Genomic DNA, 13006 nt, shown 5'->3' with positions numbered 1-13006 from the left:
AGCCTGCGCGGAGTGCCTACTGTGGTCTCCCTGCGGCCTCGCATCACTGCCCCTACTGCCCCGTGGGCGCAAATGCGCGCTTCCGGGGTCCCTGCCCTGACCCTTCTAGTTGCCCCGGGGTGGGTTGCCTGTTGGTTTCTCCCGCGCCAGTGCGGCAGCTGGGTGGCGAACCAGGTGGTCCCTGGATTGGAGGCATGGGGCAGCTTCCAGGCGGAGGCTCCCAGGCTGCTGGGCCCCCAGGCAGCGACATGGCGCCTTCCAGCTGGAGGCCCTTCCTGGAGCTGGAAAGGAATGGTGGCCCCAGGGAGGTAGCCAGGTGCTGGTCCAAGAGGTACAGGTAGGGGTAGGGGTCGTTCGTCCTGGGGAAGGAGTGTCCTGAGCAAGCCTGGCGAGCCCCCTCGGAGGCTCCTGGGGTGCGGAGGGAGGAGGCACAGAGCTGCGGAGCCCCTGCGCCCCGCCCCTGCGCCAGGAGAAGGTTGGTGCTTGGGCCTGGAGGCGCCTCCCTCAGTTCGAGGCAGCCCCAGGGTGGGGCCTCCTCCGGGTCACTCCCCCCTCCCAGGAGGGGGCTGAGGTCTGATAAGGGTCTGAGCTACGGCCACAGGTCAGCAGTTCGGGTGTCTCAGTGTCTGCAGGATGAGGTCGTGCGGTCTCTTCTCCCCTAGCTAGGTCATCGGCCGAGGAGAAGCCGGTGACAGGACGGATGTGTACGTGCCATTCTCTCCTCGTAATTTATTTTCTTCACTTTTCGAGGAAAAAGGATATTTTAAGACTAGACATTTACCTTTGATTATAGTTTTGTCTGTCCCCACATTTGTTACAGTTTAACTCTGTTAGTGATGTACATTTGACATAATCACTTTAAATTATATATTTTTTTTAGGTTGTGCTAAAACCGTACTAATTTCTACTTTACTCGTATTTAATCAGATTGTTGAACCGGTATGGTTTTCTTTTTTATCAACTGTTTTGATACTTACTATTGTAGCTTTTAAAGGTGTGGTATTTGTGTTTTTTTAATTTTATTTTGTGAAAGCCCTCATTTATTCATTCATTCATTTTTTTTTAATTTATTTATTCATTTTAGAGAGGAGAAGGAGGGAGAGACAGAGAGAGAGAGAGAGAGAGAGAGAGAGAGAGAGAGGGAGGAGAGACAGAGAGAGAGAAGTGGGGGAGGAGCTAGAAGCATCAACTCGCATATGTGCCTTGACCAGGCAAGCCTAGGATTTCGAACCGGCAACCTCAGCATTTCCAGGTCGACGCTTTATCCACTGCGCCACCACAGGTCAGGCCATTCATTCATTTTTTGACTAGCTGATTGGACAGCGTACAAGGACTTAGATAAAATTGTCTACTATGCTTTTTCGTATCAATTTCTCCTTATATTTCTACTTTTAAAAAGAAAAATGAAACTTATTTTGTAGCTGTTGCTGAGCATGTAGCTAAGACCATTGTTACTAAGTATAAGTATATTGAGCCTTTTATCAATGTGTAAAACTCTTTATCCTGCCTGATACTTTTATTCTTAACCAGATATTTTGCTTTGCTTGACAATACGGCCACTCGGGGTTTTTCCTTCACCAGTTGAATGAGTTTTTCACGTCTTTTTTTTTTTTTTTTAATTTTGGATCCTTCCATGTCATTTTAAATGTATCTTCTGAAAGGTTTCAGGGAACCTAAGTTTCTGAGGTTCATGGAGATGACGGAGAAAATGCTTGGCTGTTTCTAAGACAGACGTCCTTCTTTTGCTCTCCTTTCTGTTTTTCTTCCGTTCTTTGTTTCCTGCAATGATTCACAAGTTAGGCTCTTACTGTTTGAACGTGAAGTTATAAATGTGGAAAGTGTCATTTTTATTCCTCCCCTCACTTCCATTGAAAACGGAAAGATGAGATTCTTTTCTTTCTCCTCTCTTTGTCTTGGTTAGTTTAACCCCCCTTTTCTTGTGCCCTCCCCATATATACATATATATATTCTCCCTAAATTTCAATTTCATTTCACCCCCTATTCTTTTGACGGCCTGGCTATTCTCTCCTTAAATAAGAGCTGTGAATTTTCTGAAAGTGTTGTATCAGGACAGATACTGTTGCCGTCACGAGAACTCGGTTTGGTCAAGTTCTGTGTTACAAATTTTCTTTATACTTGGGAAATGGTCTTCTCCCTTCCTTGAGTTTTTCCAGCTTATCACAGAAGAACGGTTTTTCTTTTTTCTCTCTTTTTTGAAGTTTACCTGGTTATAAGCCTTTTCTTTTTCCTACTTAAAAGCTTTTGGGGCTTCATTTTTGGTCATTTCTTTGGATTTGCTTCCAGAATGCAGCCAGGGCCCTCCACTCATTAGCGTGGTCTGAACACGTCCACCACGGTCCATCTGCAGTCAAGCCCGTGAAACAGTCTAGAGAAGTGTGGTCAACTTTGACTCCCCCCCCCCTCCAAAAAAATACTCACTGTCTTTGCATTCTCCTTAATACTGTTTAGTAACATCTAGATACTTTTGCTTCAGACTCTTAATTCACTATCTTCTTTGTCGCATTTCCTGTGATATTGGGACAGATTTTCAGAATTCCGGGTTTACTTTCTCAAAGTTGTTCTGGGACTTCCCTTCACCCTGCTCTCTCACTGATTTCCTCTCTGTTGTCCCGCTGTTCTCTTTCCTAGTGACAGATCCTGGATCATACTGATGAAAATCGGATTGGATACTTAACGGTTTCTGTTTGTTTTGTTGTTCGTTCTGTTCTGTGGAGTTAATCATAACGTGGTTGAAAGATCAGGTTGTGGCATCCAATCTCAGCATTTCCAGTTATGAAGTACAGGTTCCTGGGCAGTTATTTGACTCTTCCTGACTGTTCCCCATGTAGAGAAGGTTCATAGCACTTAGGTCACAGGGGTGTTGGGTTTAGTGAGAGGATGCATTATAGAGTGCCCAGCATGATGCTTAAAATGAGTCCCCAAGAGCCCAGAGAGTCGGCAGGGAGAAGAAGGGGCCTCTTCCTCCACCATTAAATTGGCTATTTATTGAACACTTGAAGGCCCAGTATGTGCCCAACCCTGGGGTGGAGGCTGAAGACTGGGAGGGGGGTGCTTTTCAGGAACTTGGCTGTAGACCAGTCATTGCCAGCTCAGTTTCTGTTCCCTATTTCTCTCTCAAGAATGCTTATGTGTTGGTATGTTATGCATTAAAAAAAGAAAAAGTATATTTGAAAATAATTTCAGACTTTAAAAGTTGGAAAAATAAAAATACCCATACGCCGTTCACCTATTACTGGGATTCCAGTACCCTGCCTTTGTCCTTTTTCCCTACCCCCCCCCCCCATATTTTTTTGGCTGAACCATTTGAGGGTAATTTGCATACGCTGTGCTCTTATGACCCCTAAATACTTGTGTGCATTTTCTAGTAATCAGAATGTTCTTACAGAATCATAGCCTTGTTACCTACTCCATGTTTACATTGATGTAGTCTTTTCTTCCAGTCTGCCATATGTATTTCAATTTTGTCACTTGGTCTAAGGTCCCATGTGGCCTTGTCTCCCTTCCGGTGTAGGGGCCAAGCTCTGGTCTATCTTGAGGCATTCCATTTAATGTCATGTATCCTTTCATCTGGAAATTATCTAAACTCTTATTATTATTATTATTATTTTTTACAGAGACAGCGAGTCAGAGAGAGGGATAGATGGGGATAGACAGAAACAGAGAAAGATGAGAAGCATCAATCATCAGTTTTTTGTTGCGACACCTTAGTTGTTCATTGATTGCTTTCTCATATGTGCCTTGACCGCAGGCCTTCAGCAGACAGAGTGACCCCTTGCTCGAGCCAGTGACCTTGGGTCCAAGCTAGTGAGCTTTTGCTCAAACCAGATGATCCCGCGCTCAAGCTGGTGACCTCAAGGTCTTGAACCTGGGTCCTCCGCATCCCAGTCTGACACTCTACCCACTGCGCCACCGCCTGGTCAGGCTATTAACATTTTTATTATTATTGGGTTATGCTGTTTTTGAAGACTAGCATCCTCCCCCACATACCTCATCTCCTATCCCCCCCAATAGAACTTTTTTCATTTTGTCCTTGTCTGACATTTCCTCACAGTTAGGTAGAGTTACACATTCTTGAGCAAAATACAGCAGAAGCAACGAGCGCCCGCCCTCAGGGACCGCGGCTGGGGGCACCTCATGCCCGTTCCTCCTCACGGGTGAGGTCAGCTCTGGAGATCTGATTGATCTGCTGTCAGATTTCTCCACCATTTCCCTGTCTCCCTGTGTCCAGTACAGCGGTGTGGGAGGGGGCCCTCTAAGACCATGCAGATACCTTTCTCCTCTTCTAAATTTCCTCCAGGATTTTAGGATGCCCTCCCCGCCTTTTTTTTACCTGTTGGCTGTAAACTTGAATTCATTACTGTAGCTGATTCATCTGTGCTCAGGTGGTCCCCTCTTTCCCCTTGGCGGCCTCTTCAGTCTGATTCCTGTGTCCTGGGGCAGGCCCTCCCCCTTGATTTAAGCACTTCATTCCATCTTGGCCAACAGGAGGCTCAGGCTCATCTTACTCCCAGGCCCTGGAATAGGTCCTCTCCAAGATCAGGTGCCTTCAGTGGAGAGTGGGCCCGAGGTGTGCTCTTGGCAACAGGTGTTTGCTTCTTAGCCCGTTCAGCGGATGGGCCAGGAGATGCATGCATGTGCGTGCATTCACACAGACGTGTGCACACAGAAATCGCCGTAATGATTTTGCACCCATACCTCCAGCTCTGACCCCTCCCACAGAGGTTTTTGCCTTCTCCTGTTCTTGCAGGTTCCTTCTTCTGGAACAAGAATCCTGGGTCCCAACAATAGGGACACATGTGCTCTGCTGCCCAGTGCAACAGACAAACCTTCAGCTTGCTCAGTGATGTAGCTCTTATTCCCTTTTTCTTATTGATTGCATTTTAAAAAATATATAGCTTATTAACATGCTTTCCAAAGTCCGAGTCACTTAAAAAGTTCTGCCCAGAATTGTCACACCCTCCAGTGGGACTTCTACCACTTTGGCCCTTGTAGGCGGTGATCTTGCTTTCTGGTCTTTCCTTGCTGTTCTGTTTTATAATGATAAGCAGATAGGTTATTTTCCCCTTGACCTTGAAGGTAGCCTGTTTGTCCCTCTTTTGCATGGTGCTTTTTTTCACTTGAAAAAAAAATCTACAAGTCACTTCATGTCAGTTCAGAAGAGATTCCCATCTCCCTCCCCCCCCACCCCCATTTCTATTCTGCATTGTTGTTTATTCAGCCAGTGGCTTATACTCCAATATACTTAGGTGGTTTCCATATTTTACATCAGGTAACTGTGCACAGGGGTTTTTGAAACTGTAAAAAAAGGCTGTTGAGGACCAGTCCTGGAAGTGGGCTGAGGGGCTCAGGGCAATTGCCCATGTAGGTGGTTAGAGAGCTTCAGGTGCCCTCTTCCAGGGGTTTGTGGTGGCTCACCTCACCGCCATGTCACCTGTATCCTTGCCAGTAAGTGGATCACAGTCAACTTTTGAATATTTGCCCATTTTATGGTAAAAAAAAATGGTATCTCAGGGTTGCATCTTCTTCATTTCTCTTCTGAGGGAAGTTAGTCCTTTTTTTGATGCCTGGGAGGGTAATTTTGAACTCTTGTGAGTTGTCTGGTCTGTGTGTGTTGCCTGCCTGTTGCTCTTGACGATTTTGATTTTTTTTATACTTTCGCCCGTCCGCCATGTAAGGGTTCTTTCTCAATTGGGAGTACTGTATAAGGCAGGGGTCCCCAAACTTTTTACACAGGGGCCAGTTCACTGTCCCTCAGACTGTTGGAGGGCCGGACTATAAAAAAAAACTATGAACAAATCCCTGTGCACACTGCACATATCTTATTTTAAAGTAAAAAAAAGGGGGGGGAACAAATACAATATTTAAAATAAAGAACAAGTACATTTAAATCAACAAACTGACCAGTATTTCAATGGGAACTATGGGCCTGCTTTTGGCTAATGAGATGGTCAATGTGCTCCTCTCACTGACCACCAATGAAAGAGGTGCCCTTCCGGAAGTGCGGCCGGGGGCCAGATAAATGGCCTCAGGGGGCCGCATGCGTAGTTTGGGGACCCCGGTATAAGGTCTTGACCGATGTTCTATGATGCAAATACGTTCTTCCATTTAGCCATTTCCTGTTTGACTTTGCTTATGTTATTTTTTTTGCAACACAGAAGTTTATTTTCTTGTACATTTTTGCATGTTATTTTTAAGTTCTTGCTGTAGTCCATTGGGAGTTCTGCTGCCTCTGTATGGGTTGAGGGGTCTTGTTTTTTTTTTCTGATTTGCTAGTTCTCTCCAGTTGTCTATGAACCAGTCTCTATGAAGACTGTCTTTGTCCCGTGGACTTGAGATTCCCAGGCTGGAGTATTAAGATTTGGTTGGGCAGTTTCTGGAATTTCGTGTCTCTTCCATGGACTTGTCTCTGTGTGTATGAAGCAACACCGTGATGTGTCAGTGATCGCGGCTTTGCCAAGGGGGGTGGGGTGGGGTGGGTGTCGCCCACCAGAGCTTTCTCATCTCCCAGTTTTTCCTACCTGTCTTGTGTTTGTTTTTTCCCTTATGGGTCCTAGGGTCCACTTACCTAACTCAGTGAAAAAACCTCACTGGAGTTTTTTATTGGGATCGCTTCAAATTTATTAATTGATTTAGGGGGAGAAAGGACATCTCTCCATGATCTTTAAGATGTCCTAACTAAAAGCAAGGCATGTCTTTGCCATCTGATCCAATCTAGTTCTCTGTCTTCTTTTAAGAGTGTTCTGTGCTTTTCTTTGTATATGTCTTAGGCATTTCTCTCTCTCTCTCTTTTTTTTTTTTTTGGTACTTTTCTGAAGCTAGAAACGGGGAGGCAGTCAGACAAATTCCCACATGCACCTGACTGGGATCCACCTGGCATGCCCACCAGGGGGCGATGCTCTGCCCATCTGGGGTGTCGCTCTGTCGCGACCAGAGCCACTCTAGCGCCTGGGGCGGAGGCCAAGGAGCCATCCCCAGCGCCCGGGCCATCTTTTGCTCCAATGGAGCTTCGGCTGCGGGAGGGGAGGAGAAAGACAAAGAGGAAGGAGAGGGGGAGGGGTAGAGAGGCAGATGGGCGCCTCTCCTGTGTGCCCTGGCCGGGAATCGAACCTGGGACTTCCGCATGCCAGGCCGACGCTCTACCACTGAACCAACCGGCCAGGGCCGTCTTAGGCATTTCTTACATACATCCTTAAAGATTTTATTTATTTTAATTTTTATTATTTATTTATTTATTTATTTATTTATTTATTTATTACAGGGACAGAGAGAGAGGCAGAGAGAGGGACAGACAGACAGGAATGGAGAGAGATGAGAAGCATCAATCATTAGTTTTTCGTTGAGCATTGCAACACCTTAGTTGTTCACTGATTGCTTTCTCATATGTGCCTTGACCGCAGGCCTTCAGCAGACAGAGTAACCCCTTGCTCAAGCCAGTGACCTTGGGCTCAAGCTGGTGAGCTTTTGCTCAAACCAGATGAGCCCTCGCTCCAGCTGGTGACTTAGGGGTCTCGAACCTGGGTCCTCCGCATCCCACTCCGACCCACTATCCACTGCACCACAGGCCGGTCAGGCTTATTTTGTTTTATAAAAGGGATTTCCTCATTCATTATACCTTTTAACACAGTGGTCCCCAACCTTTTTTGGGCCATGGACCGGTTTAATGTCAGAAAATATTTTCACGGACCGGCCTTTAGGGTGAGACATATAAATGTATCACCTGACAGAGACAAGACGGGTGTAACAGGGCATCTGGTCATTTTTTTGTTGTTGTATTTTTCTGAAGTTGGAAACGGGGAGGCAGTCAGACTCCCGCATGCACCCAACTGGGATCCATCTGGCACGCCCACCAGGGGGCGATGCTCTGCCCATATGGGGCTTTGCTCTGTTGCAACCAGAGCCATTCTGGTGCCTGAGGCAGAAGCCATAGAGCCATCCTCAGCGCCGGGGCCAACTTTGCTCCAGTGGAGCCTTGGCTGCGGGAGGGGAAGAGAGAGACAGAGAGGAAGGAGATCATTTTTTAAAAATAAAACATCATTCAGACTTAAATATAAATAAAACGGAAATAATGTAAGTTATTTATTCTGTCTCTGTGGACCAGTATTTGTCCGTGGCCCGGGGATTGGGGACCACTGTTTTAACAGGTTATTATTTGGGGACATGAATTCTATTGACTTTTCATTGCCTTGTGTTCTGTCTTGCTGCTTTATTCTTTTTATTGAGTTGAGGATCAGTCCTGGAGGAGTATCCATGTATACTATCTTGACATCTATAAATAGTCTTGTTTCTTCTTTTCTTACCCATTTGCTGTGTTTTTATCTAGTTTCAATGTTTACATTGACTTCGGAACCACGTTAAGTAGAGTCGAGGTCCTTGCCTCCTCCCTGACCTTAGTGGGAGTGCTTCTGGGGTCCCCCGTTAAAGAAAAAGAGTTGAGTTGTGTTTACATACACCAGTAAGGAAATACTGATCTGGTTTTATTTTCTCAAGAGTTTTTTAATTAGGAATGGTTTTATATTCCCCCCCCCAAACACTTTTCCAGCATCTATTGAAATTATTTATTCTCCTTGGACCGAAGATTATGTTAAATTGTATCAATAGATTTTTCTAATATTTAACCATCCTTGCACTTGTATAAAACTCCACTTGGATGGGGTTATTATTTTCCCGATTTTCTGTTGGGGTCCATTTGTAATGTTATGCGGGATGTTTGTATTACCATGAGTACATTCCTGTTACATCTGTAAGACTAGCAGATTTATGGCTCAGGCTAGCTTTTGTTTGTTGGCAAGCGCTTGCTCACATCAGCTTAGTGGCTCAAGAAGATCCAGTCCCGTTTGTCAATATTTCAGATGGGAAAGTTGAGTGGGTGGTGAGAGCCCCCCCCCCCCTTCGTCAGTCCTACGCCCAGGATTCTCCATCAGGCTCTCCGCTGGGCACAGAAGATTTGGTTGGCCTCGGGCAAGCCTCACACCTTCATAAAAGGCTCTGTTTTGAAAAAATAAAGCCATTCCGTTCTTCAGATAGGAGAAGCCACTATTGGTGAGGTTTGCAATTGTAGACACCAAGTCATTTGGAGTGGGAGTGGGTGACCAGTATTTCTTTAGTGTGAATTATTGTCATTGGTCTCTAAGCAACCCTCAGCAAGTGATGTACCGTCTAGGGAAGTGGTCCCCAACCCCTGGGCCGCGAACTGGTATCGGTTCGTGGGCCATTTGGTACCGATCCTCAGAGAAAGAATAAATAACTTACATTATTTTTGTTTCATTTATATTTAAGTCTGAATGATGTTTTATTTTTTAAAAATGACCAGATTCCCTCTGTTACATCCGTCTAAGACAGGGGTCCCCAAACTTTTTACACAGGGGGCCAGTTCACTGTCCCTCAGATCGTTGGAGGGCTGGACTATAAAAAAAAACTATGAACAAATTCCTATGCACACTGCACATATCTTATTGTAAAGTAAAAAAACAAAATGGGAACAAATACAATATTTAAAATAAAGAACAAGTAAATTTAAATCAACAAACTGACCAATATTTCAATGGGAACTATGCTCCTCTCACTGACCACCAATGAAAGAGGTGCCCTTCCAGAAGTGTGGCGGGGGCCGGATAAATGGCCTCAGGGGGCCGCATGTGGCCCGCGGGCCGTAGTTTGGGGACCCCTGGTCTAAGACTCACTCCTGATGCTTGTCTCGGTCACGTGATACATTTATCCGTCCCACCCTAAAGGCTGGTCCATGAAAATATTTTCTGACATTAAACTGGTCCATGACCCAAAAAAGGTTGGGGACCACTGCCCTAGGGACACCGTTCTGCTCTCTGCCATGGGGGTTGAGGAGACCTGTACTGCACATTGAGCAACTTTCTGATCCTGGAGCCTGTTTCTGTTTTGAAGTTTGAGCGGGTGCTGCAGTTTTGGATTTTCCTCTTCCTGCTGATGTTTTTCTTGGATGCTTGTATCCCCTATTTGCTTTTTCTTGGAGGTGTTAGTGCCTATTGTGTGAGGGATGTCATATCAGGTGTTCAGAAACAAAGGACCTTCTTCAAAAAAACATATACCCTAAAGTAGTGTCATGAAAATGAAAAGCTTCTGATGTATGATCTACTACAGGATCTATGGGTGTTTTGACGATTTCAAAAACGTTTGCGCCGGAACTGCAGTGCACGTGCATAACACACTGGTTTTGTCTCCGTTTTCCTGGTGTGCAGAGCTGCAGGATCTGTGTAGAGTGTGGCACCCGGTCTAGTGCCCAGTGGCACCACAACTGCCTGGTGTGTGACAATTGTTACCAGCAACAGGATAATTTGTGTCCTTTCTGTGGGAAGTGCTACAGTTCAGAGCTGCAGAAGGACATGCTTCATTGTATTATGTGCAAAAGGTAAGGAGGCAAGTCCTGCCCCCATTTCCTTGTCGCGGCAGCTCCTCTGATCATTCTCTGACACGTGTCTGTGCTCTGAGCCTGACGCTCCCTTCCACCCCCCCCCCACTCTGGTTCCTTTTAGGACTGAGTGTTGCTATAGGGAAGAATTAAATTAACTTTTCATAAATCCAAAAGGCGTAAGGAAGGGAATGGGCAAAATAATCAGAGCAGACCAGTCGTGAGCTTTAAGAGGGTGGAAACTAGAGAGGAAATGGTGTGAGGCTGCGGAAGTAAAAGTAGGTCGTCACCTCTGATGACATCGGGAAGCGCCAGTTCCTTGTCTATACCTTCCCCGGTGGCCGGACTGTGTCAGGAACCTCCCTTTTGTTGTCCTCAACCCTCATTTAGCCGGCTTCTCTGCAGTGGCGTCTCCTTGCCCTTTCTGATGGACTTGACTTTTCAATCGGAAGAGTTTACTTAAGACGCTGTGTCGCTGCAGGTGGGTTCACTTAGAATGTGACAGACCGCCGGATCATGAACTAGACCTGCAGTTCAAAGAGGAGTACATCTGCACGTACTGCAAACACATGGCCGCTGAGATGGACGCACTGCAGCCAGAGGATGGCGTGGAGATGGCTGAAGTTGGTGCAGGTATACTGGTGCCTGCCAGTCACCAGGTCACTACTTAGTCATGATGGGGGAGTCCTAGGGGCCGGACTCCATCTTCTTTTTTATTTCCCGGGCCCCTCGGAACCAGATGGCCGGCATCTTACCTGGTTTCCTCCCCACTGTGCTCCTCGGGTCCTCGCTCCTCGTGCGAGCCACGCAGGTCCCTCCGTGTCTGGCAGCATGACCCAGTTTGCACTTCAGAATCTGGGTTCTTTCACTTGAAACAAGTTTTAGTTTTATAATGTTTTTTAAAATATTTTTCTAGCCTGACCTGTGGTGGCGCAGTGGGATAAAGCGTCGACCTGGAACTCTGAGGTCGCCGGTTCGAAACCTTGGGCTTGCCTGGTCAGGGCACATATGGGAGTTGATGCTTCCTGCTCCTCCCCCTTCTCTCTCTCACTCCTCTCTCTCTAAAAAAAAAAAAAAATATATATATATATATATATATATATTTTTTTTTTTCCAACTGTTTTGAGGGAGAGAGAGAGGGAGGGAGGGAGAGAGAGAAGCATCAACTTTTTCCATTTAGTGCACTCATTGTCTGTATCTCATGTGTGCCCTGAACGGGGGTCAAACCCATGACCTTGGCATATGGGGATGATGTTTTATCCACTGAGCCACTCAGCCAAGGCCATCATGCCCTTTTTAAATGTTAATGTTCCCCTCCAGAGCCCATACTTCTGCACAGGTATTTGTAGCTGGGTACAGTGGGTTGTCAACATGATGATGCTCAGGTGGGAAAGCAACAGACCCCACCACACTGCTCTGCCTTCCCATCAGCACAAGTGGTGGCTTCTGTATACAAGTTCCTGTGTTGTTATCTGTGAGAGGCTTAAGTACAGCTAGTGCTCGACTTACGACCACAATTGGTTCCGACAGATTGGTCGTAACACGATTTGGTCGTAAGTTGAGTAGGCTATATGTACAGTACTGCAAAATGATGTTATAAAAATCTTTAAGTCATATTTTATCATAATTTTCTTTCATTGTTATATATCATAATTTTCTTTGTTCATTTTATGCCATTTGTATCATCTCTACAACATTTTGTTTCTTATTTTTACATTCATCAGGTTTAAGTAAAACACTGCATTACCAGTACAACTGGTTTAATATTTGTAAGACATACAAAATTACAAAATACAGGTACATACAAAAATACAAAATACAGGTGTAAAAAATACCATAGGAAACATTTTCCCAATTGCAAAACATATCAAAATATATAAACATGTACGAAACATTTTATTGGTCAGCACTGTTGTATGCCCAGCTGGGCAACACTTGCTCTGCCAGACGTGGAGCAGTCGTGGCTAGCGATTGTGGTTGTAAAGTCGAATGGTCATAAGTTGCATGGGTCGTAAGATCAATACCTGTAGATGCAGCTTGATGACTCCTATTTTAATTCCAGGTAGCCATCAGTATACAGTTGTGGAATATGCTTTTTAAACAAGAAAATGCTGATAACCTTTCTTTTTTATTATTATTATTATTTTTCTTCTTTTCCAAGTGAGGTGGGGAGATAGAGACAGACTCTCCCATGAGCCTATCTGAGGTTGCTGCTCTGTTGCTCAGCAACTGAGCTATTTTTAGCACCTGAGGTAGAGGCTTCACTGAGCCAATCTTATCGCCCGGGGCCAATGTGCCCAAACCAATTGAGCCATGGCTGCAGGAGAGGGGGGAAATAGAGAAGGGAGAGGGGAAGGGGTAGAGAAGCATATGGTTGCATCTCCTGTGTACACTGACCGGAAATTGAACCCAGGACATCCACACGCTGGGCCAACTGTCCAGGTCCCCAATTACCCTTTCAGTCCATTGTACCTTCCACGTTTTTTAAGATGAAAATGTATATTGAGTACAGGATAGGAGAACATGAAGAATTTTACGGCATTTCTTTGGTGATAAAGTCTCCCCACTAGTAGTGCACAGTGATCCTTGTTGGCTTGCTTAACA

At 45.5% G+C, this 13006-nt stretch overlaps 1 protein-coding gene across 12 annotated transcripts in view; it reads left to right on the top strand.

Annotated features, from left to right (window-relative positions):
- Nucleotides 1-13006, top strand: part of KMT2C (lysine methyltransferase 2C) — a 235480-nt gene that overhangs the window by 130818 nt on the left and 91656 nt on the right. For all 12 annotated transcript variants that reach the window (XR_010726264.1, XM_066237431.1, XM_066237427.1 and 9 more), the window contains exons 10-11: nucleotides 10233-10402; nucleotides 10884-11035. Coding sequence is in view for 11 of the 12 variants with exons in the window: in XM_066237431.1 (XP_066093528.1) it covers nucleotides 10233-10402; nucleotides 10884-11035 (322 nt within the window). In the remaining variant the exon portion in view is untranslated. The remainder of the gene's footprint in view (nucleotides 1-10232; nucleotides 10403-10883; nucleotides 11036-13006) is intronic.

This window comes from Saccopteryx bilineata, chromosome 6 (assembly GCF_036850765.1).
Source record: "Saccopteryx bilineata isolate mSacBil1 chromosome 6, mSacBil1_pri_phased_curated, whole genome shotgun sequence".
Classification (NCBI taxonomy): Eukaryota; Metazoa; Chordata; class Mammalia; order Chiroptera; family Emballonuridae; genus Saccopteryx; species Saccopteryx bilineata.
The sequence above is the reverse complement of the archived record's forward strand: the minus strand, read 5'-3'. Positions and strand labels throughout refer to the sequence as shown.